At 43.9% G+C, this 20,464-nt stretch overlaps 1 protein-coding gene across 3 annotated transcripts in view; it reads right to left on the bottom strand.

The window, feature by feature from the left end:
- otud7a (OTU deubiquitinase 7A) overlaps positions 1 to 20,464 on the bottom strand; it is a 33,293-nt gene that overhangs the window by 7,273 nt on the left and 5,556 nt on the right. Inside the window, exons 1-10 of one of the 3 annotated variants that reach the window (XM_072385878.1) lie at positions 14,839 to 14,876; positions 12,322 to 12,451; positions 9,840 to 9,996; positions 7,498 to 7,683; positions 7,189 to 7,407; positions 4,855 to 4,956; positions 4,272 to 4,399; positions 3,651 to 3,763; positions 2,339 to 2,466; positions 2,102 to 2,251 (exon numbers count right to left, since the gene is read on the bottom strand). In XM_072385878.1, coding sequence (XP_072241979.1) covers positions 2,102 to 2,251; positions 2,339 to 2,466; positions 3,651 to 3,763; positions 4,272 to 4,399; positions 4,855 to 4,956; positions 7,189 to 7,407; positions 7,498 to 7,683; positions 9,840 to 9,924 — 1,111 coding nt within the window. In that variant the 5' untranslated portion in view covers positions 9,925 to 9,996; positions 12,322 to 12,451; positions 14,839 to 14,876. Of the gene's footprint in view, positions 1 to 2,101; positions 2,252 to 2,338; positions 2,467 to 3,650; positions 3,764 to 4,271; positions 4,400 to 4,854; positions 4,957 to 7,188; positions 7,408 to 7,497; positions 7,684 to 9,839; positions 9,997 to 10,080; positions 12,295 to 12,321; positions 12,452 to 14,838; positions 14,877 to 20,464 lie in introns of those variants that run through there. The other 2 variants (XM_072385877.1, XM_072385879.1) reach the window with 2 other exon arrangements.

The following is a 20,464-nucleotide window of genomic DNA, read 5'->3' as shown; positions in this document are numbered from 1 at the left end:
TTAATGATGGGATGCCAAAGAAAACCTGGAAGTGTTTAGGTATTGAGACCAGGGCTTGAAATAGCTCCAGAACTTTCCAGAGGTTCAATTCCTCTCATACATCGTTTGACCGCAGGAGTGCAAACAAGACGATGACAGACAGGAATCAGCATCTATTGAGGAGCTAGTGATTATTACACAGCAGGTGAGCCGGAGTGGAGCTCGGAGCTTCGGTAACGCACCCACATCTGCACTGGACTCTTGCTTGAGCCGAGTTCTGTACGAGTTCTGAACACTTGACTGCTCTTTTGGGATATGCTCATAAAAGCTGAAGTGAAAGAAAGTTTTGATCTTAAAGCAATAACCTCTGGCTTCACTGACCCCTCCTGTGTTGTTAATTCACCATCCGTCATCAATGCAGCCCCAGATGACATGTAGGCATCCCATAAAAGGAGCAGAAGCATAATCCGTCAGTGAGATTTAGACTCGGGTTACTAGGAGGGACTCTGCTATAATCTTCCATAGAGAAGGCTGAAGAAAGAGCCAGTATTCTAACCCAGCCTCTGACACCTGAACACACACAGAGGCCAGCAGCCCCTCTGATGCTCTTCGCTGAGCAGGGGGAAATTAACAGCAACCATCCACCTGAGACGTCCACACAGTGGCCCGACTGTCAGGGGAGAGGGTTGGTTTGTCAGCACCCCAGCAGCCCAGGACCCTGCCCATATGCGGCGATGTGGTCATGGCTTAGGGGCGTGCTGGGGCGACTCTCCCTTTATTGGCAGTGGAAGATTAAGTCTGTGTGTCTGGCACCTGTTCAGAAATACAGACAAGTGTGGCAACTCAGTGTTGCTTCTTGAAATAACACTTTGTGTATATCTCGCTTCAGCATGCGGTTCACAGTCGCATGCAGTTCAAAGTCTAAAATTGTATCACTGCTGTGTAATAGGAGTTATCACTTGACATACAAGTGTACTGTGTTTGGGGTTCGAGTGTTTTCATAACGTTCTGAAGAGAGACTGCAGACTTTCTGATCTTATCACAGGACACAGTGTACCCGGATGAAAAAGTACAGCCATGCACTGTTGTTGTGACTGAGCTGCAGCGGGTTCTTTGGACATATGCACCATCTGGTGGACGAGAAGAGAACCCCCGTCTTCCACTCTGAAACACCCACTGAAGTAATGAATAGTTAGGGGCTGTGGAGATTGGTGACTGTAATGTGCTGATGGGGCATTAAAGGGGATGATTTCAAGATGGGGCAGGCAGCTCAGTCACGGTGCGTCTGCCGTACGCAGGCTTAATAACTGGGTTAGAGTTTATCGGCAAAGAAGAGGACCTTGCATTTTCAGAAAAGAAACAGAGAGAAGGAGAAGGAGGAAGGCAGACAGGAAGTGTGTCTATGCTTGAGAGTGAGCAACATAGACCGAGACAGATTTGGCCGGCTTCCCACGCAAATGACAAGTGAGTTCCACCCACTGAGCCAGACACAGAAGAGTGCCGTGACTACTAAGGCCGGTTGTCAAGGAGATCCACTCTATTTGTCAATTAAAGGAACTCCATGTGAGGAATGCTCTGACCTCGAGAATAAGCAATGCATCCGGAGTGGGAACACTGGCATCTGAATGGGCAAAACAAGACAAAAACAAGAGTCAGTCAACACCATATGACAAACTCCTGTGAAAGAGGCAAACACGTAAACAGACACACCTACCGTGAGAAATTAAACTCACAACAGCCACTACAGACACGAAATGCACTGTTGACACACAAGCTTGAATTATTTTGTCAGCTCTTAACAAGTGAGAAGAAGCATCACGATGTCCACTTTCCTCCATGTTGGCCCCTCCCTGATTTATGCGGTCTGAACTTGCCCGTTTTAATAATGGATCACAGGTAATTACACTGCTGTGTTATACATTATTCACCTCCAGCAGGACAGGCAGACCACGCACCTTTATTCTTGCAGTCTAACCACAATTCTAAAAGCGAAGACTGCTAAGCTCCTGCATGTTATAACAGCTGAAACTGGATTTTTATGCAGGGGAGTACAAGAGAAGGTATACATCAAACCTCTCAAGATAATGCAAGTAGTTTTTTGCGATGCTGGACATCTGCTTACCTTGCTCTCGCTGCTGGTCTCTCTGCTCCATGGACACAAGTGCGGAGAAGTGGGCCTGATCGTAGGCCAGGACCAGAGGCGAGCAGTGACAACGGCTGGGAGGCACCTCCAGCGGCAGGTAGAGCCCACCGAACGGGATGGGAGCAAACGCTGGAATTCAGTTAGAACATGGCACTGTCACTCTTATGCTCATCCTACTGTGCTACGGAAGATCAAGCCAAGATGCAGTTCATGTACCTTCTCCTCCCGAGTCTCGGAGCATCGTGTCAGCCACCACTACAATTGGCCTCCGTAACACGTGAGCCAGGACAAACACATGAAACTCCTCCAAACTCTCATACACTGGATCCTCAGAGTTATCCACCCTGACGTAAAGACACACATAACACCGACAGTGACTGACATAGCAAATGTCCATACTAATCACGTGCATGTTTGATCTGTGTAATCGTATCCTCTTGGATTTATTTTCCCCTTTGGCAGCACTTACAGGCAGCACAGCAACATCCATCTTTTCATACATGTTTTTCACTAAAAGAAAGCTGGAGAGGGAAGGAGGGAGAGGGGAGGCAGAGCTTTCAAGCAAGCAACCACCGGGGGAACCAGAGGATGTGGAACAATTAAGTTGTCAGCCACACAAACAGCAACGCTGCCAAATTCACTCTAATGAAGAGCCTCTTAATATGTGAATCCCACTCAACCTATTCAGAGGCTCATCTCACACTAGGACCATCAAACACCCCTAACCTTATTACTTTATTACAGTCAAACTCAATGAGAAGTTCAAACATCCAGAATAAATTAGTAAATAACTCTCTTGAAAGGGATATTTTCAGACATTTAGTCATGTACAGATATCTTGTTGTCGCCAGAAAATGGTATTCATGTAAATTCATGTTCATCTTTAAGGTGAAAATGATGACTGCGACTGCAATGAAAGGCTTCTTTTATTTCATACCTTTTTGTTTATCACAGATGTTTTTATTCCATTAAACCAGCTGCTAGCATCTACATGAGAACATATGCATGTTTCTTTCAGAGAATATGGAAACACAGAAAAACCACAAGGCTTCTCTGCGTAGGAGGAAACCAGAGTCAGTTTCCAATCCGCTTCTCAAACATGATGAAAAAAAAAAGCCACTCCTATGTTTATCTACGCAACTTGCTGCAGCTAAAAGTGACCCAGGGGAGGAAGTTACAGCAGATTTGATGGGTGCTGGTGGCCGCCAGTAGATGGCACAGTCGCACACTGTTACTTTGCAGAGGGGTTTGCAAGAGAAGTAGTCTGAATAGGAGCAGAGTGGGAACTGGGAGCTGGCCCTCTGCTGCATTTCTACACACAAGGCTAAGAAACACAGCAGGAAAGAGGTAAAGTCTGATGTTAGTGGAAACTACACAAAGTCGCTGCCATCTGTCATTTAGTTCACATCATACAGTGATTACAGTGCAACTACGGCAGAACTGTGGTCACAAGAGTTTTGGGTGTTTAACACGAGTATGCTTGTGGGTTTTTTGGGTTGAATGCATACATGTGAGTCGAAGCTCTTACCCTCCGCTGGTGTTCCCGTTCTTGCTGAGGTGTGTGCGAGGCTCACTGGAGGCCAACTTTAGCAGCTCGTTCCATTCTCGTTCCCACTCCTCCTCTGTGTACACCAACCCCGACTTAACACACACACAAAAAAAATACACACTAAAAATCTTAATTCTTATAAGCATCTGCCGTGCACACACACACACACACACCCTGTGTTTCATGCGATGCATCTTAGATCACTAGGCCATCAGGACGCCTGGGGCATTTTTAAATCATGAGCATCTGGACCACTTCTTTCCTGAGCCATCTTCAGTGACACAATTAGTTTGACTAGATTTGAAAACACTTTAATCCATTAACATCAGGAGAAGGGAGAGGAACTGCAGAGGATTTGACAATATTAATAGTAATGTTACAGTACTAATGAACACGGTGAGACAATTTTTCCTTGCAGCAAAAATAAAATTAAAAAAAAATTTAAAAAATAAAAATGTGGCCCAGGAAAGAAGCTAAAATCAGCAATTATAAACCGAGGTTTTGAACTCCTCATCTGTACACTTGCTCATACTAATGTCTCGTATGTGAAAAATGAGTTATTTAGAAAGGGCGGCCTAGAAAGATGGACACTTTCCCAACCTCCTTGTTCTGCTGAGTTTGCTGCCACCTCCACCTCCTCTTCAGAGCATCTCTCTCTGCTCCGCTTTTCATCATGGTGTACAGAGATTTCCTCAGCATCAGGTCTCTGTCATGGAAGCCCCACATCCCTGATCGACACACACACACACACACAACAACTGAGTTACAATTAAGTGCATGAGGCAACAAAGCCACTGCACACAGCTGACTAAAACTAGATGTTGCAGATAAAAATTGTGCTGAGATTATGCTCATTTTGCCACTCAGAGATGACCTCAGCTCTTTAGCTAAAAATGTCTCGAAGAGACAGAGCTTGTCAGTGCAGATTACATTTACTTTGGTGCCGCTAGCCTTCTGCTGCTCAAGCAGTCTTCATGCTGGGGAGACGAGAATCTTTTTCAGCACATACCTGAAGATGCTGCCTCTGTGACCAGTCAGTTACTCCTCTCCCTTCCTCGCCTGCATAGCTCTAACATCCCCTTCCTCAAACCAGTTTTTGACGCAGCACTGAATGCTCCTCAGCTAAAACATCAATTTGCACAGGACAATATCATGCATCTCACAGCGAACACAAATAGCTCACCCAAAGACGCGGCGTGCAGAAGGCAGTTCCCATCCCCTGTGGTGGCCAGAGGAAGCAGCTTCTTACAGCTGGTGCACATAGTGGACCACCAGTTCAGCCGACCTGAACACAACAGAGGATGTGCATCATGAGGACGCCTTTTTCAAGGAACTTCCGTACAAAACTAGCCAGAAAACCGAAGCAAGAAAACACAGAAACACAATTTTCAAGATCAATTCTCAAGGGAGTGTCGAACACAATGTCTCACCGGGACAGGCACAAAACAATCCCAATCAAAACATCCCACTAAGGGAGGAATATTTCGCACAAAAAAAGTAACCGTGACCATCGAAACACAACAAAACAAATAAGCAGCAACCGCAAAAACCTTTGGAAAGGCAAGTCACGGACAGTTATTCATAGAGGTCTTTATAACAGATAGATTAAGAAAAAAGTTTATCAGGAACAAAACTGAACTATGTGAGAACACATTGTGTTTATCAGAACGTCATCTGCATCAGAAGCTAGTTCCCCACTTTGATCAGCTTAGTTTAAGGCATATCGATTATCATGAGAAAACAGCGTCTCTAAATCTCTAAATCTCTAAATTCCGAACCCATATTCTGTGTATTGATGGGTTCAAAATTCTTTAACAATCGAAAAAACACATTATCTGTCAACGTTGCAATATTTATTCATTTCTCCCATTTATGCTCTGTACTTTAATGCTTTAGAGGCACGACAGTTGGTCATTTTTTTGTCTGAGCTGTGCCAAACTAAGCAGGCATCACGCAAAAAAAAGAAGGTGTAGGAGAGAATGTGGAACAGAATAACTTTGTGGATCATTTACATGCAGAAAAATGAACAGAACAGGCTGATGGCAAGAAAAAAGCCATGTGACGAAGATTTTTAAAAAAAAACAAAACCAATGAAATACCTCCAAATAAATTATCTTTTTTTAAAAAAAATGTATAGCTCCTAAGCGTCTCATGAAATGACTTCAGTTAGCTTTCACACATCAGATTCAGTAAATGCCCAAAGTGCTGCAAATGTCACAGAACACTTTGGTACACTGGCAGGTACTGACAAATATGTGTATGAAGTCTTTATTTGTCCATTACGGACATAATGGACATATATACATATATATAGTGCATTAGTTGTGGTGGTGAAAGCATGAGACTAGAAACCACTTACAACCTATTGAGAACAATTAGCCCACAAGCACAATGAGTCTGGCAAACTGAACCTTAAAGAAAATACGGGTCGAATGTTTTCAGCCTTCCCTCAACACAGCAGCAGCAGCTTCCCAAAACCCACTCTGAACAAGTTCATTCTCCCCTACTTTTAAAATATCTTCAGCTGCCACTGCATCACCTCCCAACCTCCACCCCTGAGGGAAAGTTTACGGCCCTGAGCACTGCCTCACTGCAGGCAGTCCACATTACTCTGAGCCTGGAGAGATCTGGCTGGATCATTTATTTAACAACAGCAAGAAGAAAGGGAGCCTCAGAATGATTTAGCTCTCAGTGTTGTGGTGATAAAAATGCACCTGGTTTCTCAATTTGTAGTTTCTTTCTTGTTAGATATCCAAGTAAATTTTCAGTAAATTTGGACTGCTACCACCTCCCATGCCTCTGTGTGATGTTACATCAAAGACTGATCCATGTGCAGCGCAAATGGACAATTTTGGCTGAGGAATAACCATCCATAAGCGAATATACAACTGTTTGTTGCACATTATTGTAGCTTTTTTTTTTTTCATAGTAACACTACACATTTTATGGGAGCCTCTAGTTTGGATTAAATCTATGGCTGTGATTTTCTTTTTAAACTCTAAATCCTTCACTTATCACCAGAGATGAGATACTCTCTTGTTTTGGGTCACGTGGTTTAAAATGCAACTATAAGACGATGACGACAGCTTCTATCTGATCAATGTCCTGATGGTTAATCTACCGAATATTTCTCTTGGTTAGCGGTTTGCAAATTGTATAAAAAGCAGCTAAGAGAGGTGTAAGGAAGTGTGGTTGTAGATTTGAAACTAGTTTCTCAGAATCAGTTCAAAGCATCAGCTGGGATATGAATCATTTGGGATCTGGGATGCTTTGAATTAGTTGTTGTCATCTTTCCTCTTGATGTTGCTGCTCTGATCTGCTCAGTCTCAGTCTCAGACAGTCCATCTGTCTGCATTACCGATTCTCAGTGGCATTTATTATGGCTGCTGCTCTGTGGTGCCTCAGCGTTTTAGTGTGTTCTAAATAGGCGATGCAGGGAAATGCACGGGATTCTCTTACATTCATCAGTTGCAGGAAAAGTACTCTAAATAAATGCATTACCTCCTAAAGTACTCACCAGCTTGCTCCAGAGCCATCATGGTGGACTGCTCTATCAGATCCCTCTCTATGAAGCTCCTAAAGTCCTCGCTATAGACGCTGAGGTCTGGTAGCTGGAATGTGTAAATGGGCATCTCAAGAGGGAACTGCTCGCTGGTACAGTCATTGGCCACCTGCAGCCGTGCCAAGGAGACGATGGCAGAGCTGGCATGGGAGATCCCGCGGGACAGGCGCTTCTCTGAAAGGGAGTACAGGAAGGTTTTTAATGGCCAAGCCTGAAGCAGATGCTCAAACAGAAAAAATCAAATGAAGCGGATGGGCCTGCTACCTTGCGCATTGTCCTCCTGCTTCTGTGCACACAGCTTGTCGATCTTACTGACATGGGTGGGCGTGTCACGCGTCTCTGGCTGCTTGTAGTAGCGGCCCTCGTTAAAGACCTGCGGCAGGTTGGCAGTGTGGACCTGCCTGAGCTCCTCGTAGTCATTTAGAGCAGCACTGAGGTCCCAGTTTTTACCTGCAGGACACAAACAAAACTCTGGCTCTGATGACAAATATCAAGAAAAAAAAAAAACAAGCTTCTCATGTTCTCAGGTATTACGATTTAATCGTACCGTTTTGATTCACAAAGTGTTCCCATGCATCTAAAAGTCTGTGCAACAAGACACTGTGCCTTAAAGTTTACAGTAAACAGGGTAATCCTGAGGTAAATATGATACTCATAGTGGTATAGTGGTACCCAATGCTGAGAAAGCTGCAGACAAGCCAGTTCCATTCAAAATGAAGCATTTTTTCCATTATTATTTCTAAATATTTTCAGATCTTTAGTCATTAACCCCAACTATAAGGATATAGAGCTCATATGGACAAAAAACATGTTGTGCTTTTACCCCAGAAAAACATGCTGAGTCATAGGAATAACAAGATGTTGAAGCTGGGTGGTGTCACAACAAAAAGAGGACGGTGAGGGGGACAGACGCGTTAAAACAGTGACAATAATATCCCGGTGTGCACGCGGAGACAGACACAGTCGCCTCCTCTGGGTGCCGTCTCTCCAACAGAAATCCCCTCAAGGTTTAACAGACACAAGTCAGTCTTATTATATCTCAGTGTGATTTCTCACAGCACCACAGAAACTACCGGCAAACCTGTCCTTTATCATGAAAAAAAAAAAAAAAAAAGCAGCACATTAACGCCTCCAACGATATGCGCCGCATGTAACCCGAGTGTGTTTGTGAGACAGGATCCATTAATGGACTCGCTGTGTAAGAGACCTGGAGGAAGTTACTCCCAGACTTCCAGACACGATGATTGTCGACAGTCTGAACATGAAACCAAGCACCGCTAATCACTGGCTCTCACGCCAATCAATGCAAAACTGATTCCACTGAACGGATTTCAGCAGCTTGAGCTACACAAATTCAAGAACATGAGTTACGGTCTGGCTGCACAGCCACTCAGCACCTAATGCATTGTCTTCAAATGCACGTGTGGAAAGCACTGTTGCAGCACCTTCATTGGTAATGGTTGTCATTACCAAAAAGATCATTGACAAACTCATCAGTAGCATGGACATACATCATCAGAGTCCATTAGAAACCGCGCAGCCTCGCTCATCTCCCATTCCAATATGACATACCTTAGAACTACAACCAAGAAAAATCTATTGCTTTAATTAAATAAATTAACCAAAACACGATTTTAAACACTTTTTATTTCCTATGAAAATAGAAAACTGTCCCCTTAGAACTCATTAAATGGAACAACAAAAAGTCTGAATCGTGGTTCAGTACCTAAAATATCCTCTAGAGGGAAGCACCACACACGGTTCCATCTCTGCACACCATCCTGAGGAAGACCAGCTGGTCAATGTTGCTTTTGAAAGCTAGGCTAACATCAGAGAGTAAAGCAGCAGGGAAATAATTTTTTTTTTTTTTAAAAGACTGAGACAGAACATCTGGGCTCATGGCTGTCTGGTCTGAGTGCATTGTCTTGTTTGATGTCTGTTCATGTCACACGTGTTCCTCTGAGGCTTTGCGCCAGTGCAGGTTCAGATGAAGAAAGGGGGGGGGGGGGGCAGCGGTTATATTGCCAAACATAAATTATTTCATCAATAGCAGACACTTATTAAACCAGACACAAAAATATTTACAGGATAGACACTGAAATTTCATCCCCTAATAGAAGCGCGATTGTTACAGTGAACACTTTGTTTCCTGCAGATAAAAATGCATCAGCATTCAGATTGGAACACTTCATCTGAGAAAATTGAAATATTTCAGCAACACCGACGCTGATTCAGATGACCGTCCACCAGTTTTCTGTTGTTGTGTCCACTTTTGCTCTCCTGTGTTTCTTTGTTTTTTCTTTTTAAAGCGGCGATTTATCTCAGCTATACAAGTGCCAGGAGCACTCTGCTCCTCAATGAGTTCCAATGAATGGGCACAAAACTCTCCCTGGGGAGTGCACTCGTAAACCAGTCACCCTTGTCTCTAAATCACAGAGCTGGCCCTCTGTTGCAGGCCCCCCTTCTTTCCTCCCGTCCCTTGTTTCTGTTATTTCCTTTTCCACTCATTTCCTCTCCTGTGCTCTCTTGAGTGCAACCACTGGGAACAGCTGATCTCAACAGATTCTGCTAAATACTCTTGAAAACAGTCGATGTCTGTCACTTACCTTCCAGCAGGTCCCTTGCCAGACCAGGTTCTGCCCCCGTGGACCGAACAAAGTCTGACAGGACCGCGTCCATGTCCAGAGTCATGTGATCATGTGTGTGCGCTGCCCAAGGTGGTGCAGCGGTGGCCTTGGTGGACGCCAGCCTTCACGTTCTCATCTGAGGGAGAAAAAAAAAAAAAAAAAGCAGCCAGAAACACGACAAGCTTTACTCACACTGTTACAGTCAAGTGTTGAGCCACACCTTTAAAAACCTCATCCCTGACAAACCCCTGTGGGAAAACACGTCTCTTATTTCAGTCCCAGCCGGTAGTTTCAGCCTGTTTGTACTGATGCGTAACGCTTCAGAGAGCTGACAGTTCATGGTACTGTGAGGAGCACTCCACTCCCAGCACTCCTCCTATTTCCCCATCAACATTCATAACATAATGTCCACCATTACAGATGTAATATCAACAATACAGCTTGTGCTTGTACCCCGGACGCACCTGCTTATCTCCAAAAGCTTTGGACCACTGCCCATGATCATAACAACATCTAGGTACTTCCTGTCACTGAGTGTCAACCAGCGGTCTCTTGGTATGATCCAATATCTTGACTTTAGCTGGACTCCAAGGAGGGACACCCGTCGACTGGATTTTTGGAGCCCGGCGATTCAGCTTAATGCTATTTAGTATGATGCTAACTAGAGAGGATATTTACAACATGGCTATGTTGCACTCCAACTCTAATGATCAACAAGTGTAGCCTTGTTAGGTCATAAATAACACAGCTAAGATGCACACGCACTCACTCCCTCGGTTCATGGAAGAACGAGTCCATGCATAGCTGTCATTCCACTTGAGGCTGCGTGGGTGACAGAAGAACCGAGCTCAGGCCATCGGCACTAAAAAAAGCAAACACCCACAGGTTCGAAACTCTGAGTGTGGAGCAGAGGTCTGAAGGCTGAGGCTGAGGCATATTAGCGATCTACTCTAAATACAGGAGGGAGGAGAGCAGCACAACTTAGCATCTTTCCCAAACTATAAAAGAAGAAACTCAAATTTGAAATCTCCTCTCGCTCAGCCTGGAAATTAGGAGCTCATGACATTAGAAATATCTGATCATAATAGCAAATATACGCGCTTTTTGATTGTTGGCGTCAGAGAGAAAAGGATTTGTGTTGAAGACACAGCAACTTTAGTCTTCCTCATCTGCATTATTAATGAGTTAAAGCTGCACTTAAGCTGTAGTTTTGCTGACCTAGTTACTGTCTGATTGCTTTGTCTCACATGAGCACTACTGTACAGAGAGCATCTCAGCAATGAAGACAGTGGTTAGCTGGAAGAGTTACAGACAAAGTCTTTGAGACACAAAGGAGAGCGCACATGTTAAAGAGCTGAACCCTGCTTCTAATCTGTGAACGCTTTCAATCTAAAACTCATGCTCGTTGAATATATGCACTCGAGGGGTGAGCTCTTCAAGCGGAAAATAATAGGCTGCACATCGAAGGAGAATATTGCTTTGCAGAACAAAAATCCTTGAGATTAGTAGTGTGGAGCAAGACACAGAAATAGCAGATTATTAAAAGAAATGACCTAATGTATTCCCCTAAGAGCGGCTCTATTCAGATCACTTTCCCTGTTGGGGGGGGGCGCAATTATGACTCAGAAACACCACAAAGTGTGTTTTTATTTCTATATCTGACGTAAAACAATGTGGGCCCCGAAGAGCCCCACACTGTCCGGCTTCCTGTTGAACATCATGACATTTAGCATATCTGTCAGACATACACTGAATCTGGCATTTCAGAATATGACTGGCAGCACGGTGAAGTAAAGAAAAAAACAAACACAAAAAGAACAAAAGAGCTGGTGTGTCGGCCCTCCTTTTAAATTATTATGAATTATATGTGATGCTCTTATTCTCAGGGGAAATGTACCTTTTTTTTTGGTAAAAAATACACTTTCAAGCCGTGTATTAGTACAGTATGCTCTTACGTAATTGTGGCTTTAGGGGTGCAGTAGTGGAAAATACCCAGCTTTATTCTTTGCCACTTTGTTCTTACAATTATAATACAAAATGTTAACAATCACAGAAACACATCGTAAAGTATATCAAATAAACAGTATGGAGCTTGTGAGACATTACAGCCTCTCAACACAAGTGCAGACACCTATGACCAACGCAAGCGAAACGATCGCACTTTTCTGTGCCGTTACGGTACCAAATGGCCCACAAAGGGTGAATGTTGCGATAACCCAGGATGCAGCAAAGCTAGATGAAAAGCTGTTTGAAAGGGAAGGAAGCAGACGTACTCTCACAGAGCAAACAGAAACATTTGAACAGAGTTATAACTAAGGCTTCAGGGTTTGAGCAGTAGTTGATTGGCTGAATCAATTCATACTTGTTTTGTGGACCTCATCATAATGGAGTGTTTCATCCAGCAGCTGAATGTGACAATGTAGGCGACCCAACTGTTTCTTAAGCCTGTCATCAAACTCACGTTCTGTGTTTTCGCCGACACTTGTTGAGGAGCCATCTGAAGACCACGGGACTGTCAGGACCAGACGCACCTCTAGTCCATGGCTTCAGCGGGCGCAGAGGAGAGGAAGACTCTGGGGATGCAGAGAGCCCTGAAACACACGCGGACAACTTGGCCGTTATTACCTGAAAACAAAAAGGCTATGTCCTTATATTCTTATTGAGTAAGTTCTGCTAGAGATTACTGTCAAACACCCCAAAATGGAATTTACAAGTGACAAACTTTCAATTTTATTGGGATAGAATTAAAACAAGAGTTTCAGCTCAACATGTGAGAAACCAGTGTTTACCCTGCCTGCTGCCAAATGGAGGCTGGGATAGGCTCCAGTCCCCCAAACACTGTATATTTCACACCTACGGAGCAAGTGTGCCCCCAAAAATTCCATCTTTGATTTGATTCATTTTCACTTGAATGCTTCGACCCATTTTATTTTGCTTACAGTAACCATTTTTGACTTGTGACACTTTCTCATAGCTCTGACACCATGTTTCCTACTTTCAAAATGCTGCGTAGTAAGCAATGTGGAAACATGCTGTACAGTCATATTTATAGCCTCGTCTCATATTATTGTCCAACTCGGAAAAGCCCCTCGTGGCAACGTAGCGTGGGACTGAACGAAGGAGTTACTGTCATAAAGGCCACTGAACTGCTTCCTTTTGATTTGACTCAACCATTAACATGCTACAGAAAACGCTCAACAGGCCACATGTGCTCTGCTTCTTATGTGAAAAAAAACCCACTGAGATACCGGGAATCAGTATAAAGACAATGGGTCACTGTTTTGTGATGGGATGATCCGACGGTAAACGACAAAGATGTCAGAGGTGTGACTGTGGCGTGCACAGGCAGACACGAACAGAGGCAGTGTAAAGTATCTAAGCTGAGATCCGCAGTGGAAGTGCACCAATGGACACTGCCGTCCTCCAACGGGTCGCACCAGCCAACGCCATTTCAGCAGAACACTGTCAAGTGCTGAGGAGTTGGTGTCAAAGCTCTCCTAAGTGTACCAAAGTACCAAAATACCCCTTTAGTGTCGTGCATAATTCACATCAACAGAAGAAAGGTTCATACGCAGTTTGCATCCTGCTTACTGGCACAGTTGCCTTTCACTGGGAAGTTTGGAGGTTATTTACCGTGTGTTGATAAAACCAACACGCGGCTTTTGGTTGGACTAATTTGCTATATTTAGAGAAAGCGTGTGATTTTTGTGACTGGCCATTTCCTCTTTCTTACAAATATTTCTCAACCTGCTAATGTTACAATGAAATTGAATTCAACACTGGTTTGTTCGCTTTTAAAACACAAGGACGCTCGGCCTGGAATATTTCTACACCGTGCTGCTGCATCAATGATTTGGCTAAAGAACGCTCGCTCCATGTCTGCATTTTTTGATTTCCTCAGAATTCGAGAGAGAACACTTCACACCACAAAAAGTCGTAAGTGAAAGTAGAAGCAAGTGAAAGTGGTAACAGACTTTCGAGTTTCCAGTACTGTGAGCGCACACTGCTTTTCTCAACATCTGGTGATAAGTCAGATAAGTCAGTGCTCTATATGTTTGGTTGAGAGATAAAACAGACTGGCTTTTGATCTTGTGGTCCCAGCACTCAGTACTTTAAGACCGGAGGTGAAATATGTGGTCTTGCAACAGCCACTGTCTCTCTGTCTCTCCATTGCTTCTGCTCTGTTATGCCCCACCAGTTTTACTGCTGCAGCAGACATTTTGGTAACGGAGAAGAGTCCAGTACTCTTATTGTATTCAGAAAAGCTCACAGACACGAACTGCGTTGTTTGCCTCCTGAGGTCAACTGACCTGTAAGCATTCTGCCTGCAGTGCCTTCATATTTACGAGACCCGCTTGTGGACTATAAAAAAAAGATAGATTGCAGGATTTGTTCTTTTAATCATCTCTCTGGACAGAGCCTGGAAGCCTGTCCACTGAATTCTCCTCAGAACAAAACAAACGCCTCACCTGAGTAAACCCTAGAATCCGGTTAGAAATATTAGACAACAAAATGCCAGTTTGAATCAGATGCTCACAAAAGCATCAAATATGGGAAAAAAAACAAAGTTCTTCATCTAGAATGACCATAAATTGAATGTACAACAGTGCCGTTCAAACTATTGTCAATAATCTACCTGCTGAGCAGCTTGATCGATCCCACGAGAGCCGTATATGTTGCCACAATTGTATTTTAAGAATCAAAGACGCCTTTTATTGAATGCCATTCAAAACGGCACACTTTACACCACAACCCAGTAAACCTACCACTGTGAGCACTTCATCTGAAATTCTCCTCTTTAAAAATCATACCAGCCTTTCCCCGGTGAAAAGAACAAAACGTCACCTGTGAACGTGGCGAACATTAAGAAAGCATACAGATCCCCACATAGTGCTTCCGCCCTTATCTGTGTAAGGCTTTATCACTTTGAACCACAAGCAAACCAGCTGGCTGATTAAAAAGTAGAAAATTACTTAACCGTGATGGGGATCCAAAGAAAGTTCATAAATAACGTGCCGCTTCACAGAACAATACAGGCAACCACAGGAAGCACAATTCAACACAATCTGCTCCCCGCAGACTGGGGCTTATTTGTCATTCAATACAGTTCTATGAAAAAAGTGCAAATGAGCTGCTGGCGAGGTTTCCATGATGCACATCTGTGTATGCATGTAGCCATTTAACAGCAAAAGGATGACTTATAGCTGAGATAATTGTCTCCATAGTGAGCAGCGATCGCCCACGTGTAAGGCTGATACACAGCAGGTGGGAGGTGAACATACTGTACAAACACTGAGACTCAAACGCTTTGCACTCCATCTCCTCCGTAACTGCAAAACACCCAAGCTGCAAATCATGTACGATCACACCAAGGTCACCAGCAGTTTATATGACTGGAGTTGTGCTTCAAATGAGCTTTTAAAAGCCCATTTCTATAAAAATTCCGTTTTTGTTTTCATTAGTACACCCTCGGGACTGTGTGATGCAGCATAAATAATAATGAAAACTCAGGTTTTGTTCATTCATGTTTGTTTTATTCCAGGAGCTGTTTTCGTTTTAGCCTCCATGAACTTGCCTCGTCTGCTCTGACTGTACTTTGGCTTTTCACATACTGATTTCTACAATCCCCCCCCCCCAAAGGGCTTTTAATCAAAAGACAAAATGCAGGCATGCGGTTTGCAATGCAGCAGGGGAACAAAACAACAGAAGCACCCATGGGCAGATTACTGAATGAGCTTACCGGGCACTGGCCCAGGGGCCCAAAGACATACTCTTGTCTTTTCCTGCATGTAAATGTCCAAGAATTAGACACAAAAACAACCAAAAGAAACACCAACAAGGACATAGGAAATCACCACAAAATGGAGACAAAGATAAGCTAAACAACCAAAAGTTGAAACAAAAAAGTTGAAACAAAAAAGAACAAGCACTGACATGCGCACGGTGTCCACAAAAAGGGACAACGTCCAAAATGAGTCACAGAAACATTTAATAATGGGAGAAGACAAAACTTACCACAAAGACACATAAAGTGATGCAAAATCCAGAAAAACAGCGGGAAAAAAAGAGATGTGAAAACATTTTTTATTACAATGAGTTAGAAATAAAAAGTCACACGTGTATCAGTGAGTCATGCACCACTAAACACCAACTAAATCCTCTCTCCGCCCTCCAGTGCTGCAACATCACCCTGACACGACAAAGTGGAAATTAGTTTTGTCTGATTATGGCAGATGAAACCCTTTTTTAAAGGGCTGGATGTCACATGGTGACAAACTGCTGGTGAACGTGCCAGTGGCAGAACAGCTGGTGTCAGGAGAGGAGAGGAGAGGAGAGGAGAGGAGAGGAGAGGAGAGGAGAGGAGAGGAGAGGAGAGGAGAGGAGAGGAGAGGAGAGGAGAGGAGAGGAGAGGAGAGGAGAGGAGAGGAGAGGAGAGGAGAGGAGAGGAGAGGAGAGGAGAGGAGAGGAGAGGAGAGGAGAGGAGAGGAGAGGAGAGGAGAGGAGAGGAGAGGAGAGGAGAGGAGAGGAGAGGAGAGGAGAGGAGAGGCTCATTTGTCCTGCAGTTGGACAGATATATCACAGACAAAGTAAATAAATAAAAAAAACTAATATCACTTAATAAAAAATAGAAACAAAACAATGATTTATCATCACATTGGTGAGATCACTGGTGAGAGCAACACCAGTGAAAACTAAAACTTGAGCTTAGTTTAAAAAAAAAAAAAAAAACTGTGGCGAGAGCGCAGTCAAACGAAGCCTGGATATAAGATGTGGGCATGTTAGTTAAACACAAACGTAGTTACTCAGACCTCAAAGAATGTAATCCCTTCTCTGCTGGACAACATTTTTTGGATTCTTCAGGGCAAGCAGAGAGTAAAATCTTCTATTCTGGCTCGGTCACGCAGTTTGGCTGCGGCACCAGCGAACGAGCTGAGCCTCAGCTAGCAGGGGCCAAGCACCAGCGAGCTGAAAGTGCTGTGTTTCACTTTCAGATAAAACACGCCATGATCCCCTTCTCTGGAGCGGGCGAGAACACAGCCACGTGTGCACCTATGGTTGGTTCACTGCTCGGAGCCCCAAGTACGTTAAGAAATCTGAAAAACAGAACAAGCGCATCCACAAAGCGCTGCCAAAACACAGTAATAATAATGAAAGATGGCATTCACTCTTACCCGGATCCTATTCACGCGCCTGGGCACAGCTAAATGTCAAGCCACCCTCTCAGTTATGGTCAGAGAGGGAAAAAAAAACAAGCCTGTTATTGTTGCAACAATGGCAGCGGCTCTGACATTTTAATATACTACAAGACTGAAGCACTAAAGACGCCCCGTTTCAAGACCGCGCTGCTCCACAACCATTACAGACGAACACAGAGAACAAAGGCAGGAGCTGGGAAGAAAAGAAAAGCTGGAAAAACAATCATCTTGTGATAATTGATGATGGAAAATTAAAGCGCTGTTCCAGAAAAACACATCAATTCCACCTCGCGTCAATACTTAATAATCAACACGACCTATTGCCAGCGTGCTTCAAAGCAGGGCCTGCTTTACCGGCATGGGAAATTTGTGTAATGGGATGTTATGATGTCTCATCAAACAACGAACTACGCACCTCCACCCCTTCGAAGTCCTTGACTGAGAGCTCAAGGTTTAATTAGAGAGCTTCAGTGAAACGCCGCTCGTCAGCCTTCGTAGGAGCTGGTCAGCCTCAGTCTCTGCTGACTTCTGCTGGTACAAACGGTCCGTGCCTCAGCACAAGATCACCGTGTACGACGGCACTCCCCTGTGCATGTTTGCACATCTAAACTGTATTACTGGCAGTCTGTGGAATGTATGGCGTGTTTCCAGCAGGGCATTGGGTGACATTTTCTGGCGGGGATTCCTGACTTGGCATCGGCTCGTCACGTTAGACCATTTTGATTTTTTCGTTGTTGACATTACTGGCCAATTTTGACCCGTCACAGACAGAGCCGTCACACAGACAGGGATAAGGAACGACTGACAGAGAGAGACGGTGAAGCGGAAAGACGGTGCACGTCAAACAGGAAAGCGTGACACGCCGCTTTGTTGACCTCTCGTTAGCCTACGATCACTTTCCCTTCCTCTCTGCCAAAGAACCCTAAACTTAAAAAGCATCCCGCTTTTCACATGCTAGTGCGAAAGATGCTGCTCGAAGCAATAATGTCACTTTGCATCTCCAGTGCTGCTCTGCACACTGCCAGCACAGCATATTCACGGAAAGGAGATGTTGTTAATTTGCACTAAAATGCATCCTCACATTAATATTTGAGTTAAATCTTGATTGAAGCTGCAGCGGCCAGCCTCAGCTCTGTGCTAAGGACAGCATCTACCTGAGAGATGGTTAGAATAATTCAACTTTTGTCAAGGTGTGGAACATTCATAGCAAGAATCACGTTTTCATTAAAAGTGACTGAGCTTTTTATTATCTACAGACAGCCATTGACATACAAACATCCAGTGGCTCCATCCCCTCACCCTCTGTCTCGCTCCAAAATCTGGAGCAGACCTTTTAAGAGGTTTGTAAATGCTTGGATGAGGATGACGAGCTGAGGGATAATCAGCCATTACAATCTGCAATTTATGCTGCTTTATGTCACAAAATCCCAGCCTGCTGACACGGTTTATGATAGCGTTGTTGTCCCACATCTACTTTGAACCTCAGCTGAAGTCTTTCTGTGTAGTCTGCACAGTCTCCCTGAGCCTGCATAGGTTTTCTCAGAGAAGAAAAGAGTCTCCTTCTCTGCGCTGAGCTACTGAACTATCCAAAGTGTTTGCAGCCTCTCTGGTCCTGATGCAGCAGGAACGGGGCACCAGCCCACCAACAAGCCTCACCATCAAATGTGAAATAAGTGATGTAGCTACCTACCGTATTGCGTGTTTTCTGTCCAAGTGCAGCAGTCTCACACTTCCTGGCTGTAGATTGAAAGATGGCAACCATGTATTTTGTAACCAGGTACATGTATCCTAACACTAAGTGAACTTTTACCCTTAACATATACAGCTGTAAGTGCAGTTGGAAAGTAAGGAACCGTGAGAGGGAGGGAATCAGAGAAGTGCATTAATAGTGACAAATGTGCAGGTCAAGTCTCAAACCTGCAAAGTCTTGCTTAAAGGTCTGTGGATTAGTTTTTTGCACCACCCCCCTCCTTCTCCCTGTAGGCATTCGTGGCCAAATGAACCCTTGCAAAAGGTAAAAAAATAATAATAAACTTAGCCGCGTCTATAGAGGAAACAAAAACACAGCAAATTGCTGCACATTGTGCTGTGGATAACTGCAGCTATTTTTCATTTGTCATGAGATCAGGGGCCCGTACTACGCAGCGGGATTAATGGTTTAGCGAGAACATTTCATGTTCGCCTCTGCATTTTCAGTATCACCTCTTACCAGGGTGCATCACCGTAATAACTTATGCTGGAAGAGAGATCAACTAATGTAAAAGCACCGGCTCCCAAACAATCGCTTACACCGAGAAAATGAAAATAAAGAAAACAAAATAGACGCTGATGCATCAACTGTCTCATTTTGATTGCAGCTACAGTCTGATTAGTCTGAAATTTGTTCCAGCTGACCTTTAAAGATGTGGAACTGATATCAATAACTTTTATTTATCACTGAAATATAAAATGTTTTTTTCCCCTCGTACGTTGTTCATCAAACGATGTCTGTATATTCATGTCCGTATCCACATTAATCTGACACCGGACAACTAAAACCCTTTGGTTTAGCAATAGAGCCGCGATGACAGAGAATATGAACGTACGCATTGTAAGGCCCTTGGACAAGTTTAACGTTTTTTTGTACATTATATTTGTTTAACGCTAAGACCGTTTCAAAAAGCCAGTGTCAAATCTGCCAGACTAAGACTGAAACGTTCTCACAAACTTTAAGAAATACCCCTACATTACATTAATTTCATAAAACCCACAATCACCAGCCAGTCAGATCTACTCTTGCTTTAATAACGTGGTGGTGATACAGTTTAGCTCAGTGATTTATGCACTCATATTGTCTGCTTTTTCGTCTGCTTTGGCTGCAGCAGCTGTGTTGCTCTTCGGTCTGCTAGAATTGGAGCTAAAGATTGCTCATCTTATGCCAACTTCAACCATTTTGCCTGCACCCAGCGTCGGAAAACCTGGGTTGGTGACTAATGTTCTAGTACTGCTGAGTGGGATCTCCGCTGTTAGCGTCAGTTGAGCCAGATCACCTAAAGACCTAAGAATATGTTTAGCAAGGCAGCTGATCATTTTTTTCCCCTCTCTGACCTAATCATAAAGTCATATCTCCTGCTCTAACCGAGCAGCGGCCCAGCTGTGTCTTGAGCACACACCCCAACAAAAGAACTGGCTGCTGAGGGGCACAGAACAAGATTATAACCCCTTAAAATGTCAGTTCCCTCAACCATACTGCCTCAGCGGTCAAAACCTCCCCATTTTCAACAAATTGCCACGAGCAGACAGCTGTGACTGAGAGAGAAGTCGTCCCAAAGAAGATTCTTGACTTTTTGTTGATTTGAAGAAGATGCCAACGAAATGGAAGACCCAGTACATGTATTACACACTAACAAGGCTGTGTTGGCAATACAA

Source organism: Leuresthes tenuis, unplaced genomic scaffold (assembly GCF_036924035.1).
Source record: "Leuresthes tenuis unplaced genomic scaffold, fLeuTen1.0.hap1 SCAF_5, whole genome shotgun sequence".
NCBI classification, from domain to species: Eukaryota; Metazoa; Chordata; class Actinopteri; order Atheriniformes; family Atherinopsidae; genus Leuresthes; species Leuresthes tenuis.
The sequence above is the reverse complement of the archived record's forward strand: the minus strand, read 5'-3'. Positions and strand labels throughout refer to the sequence as shown.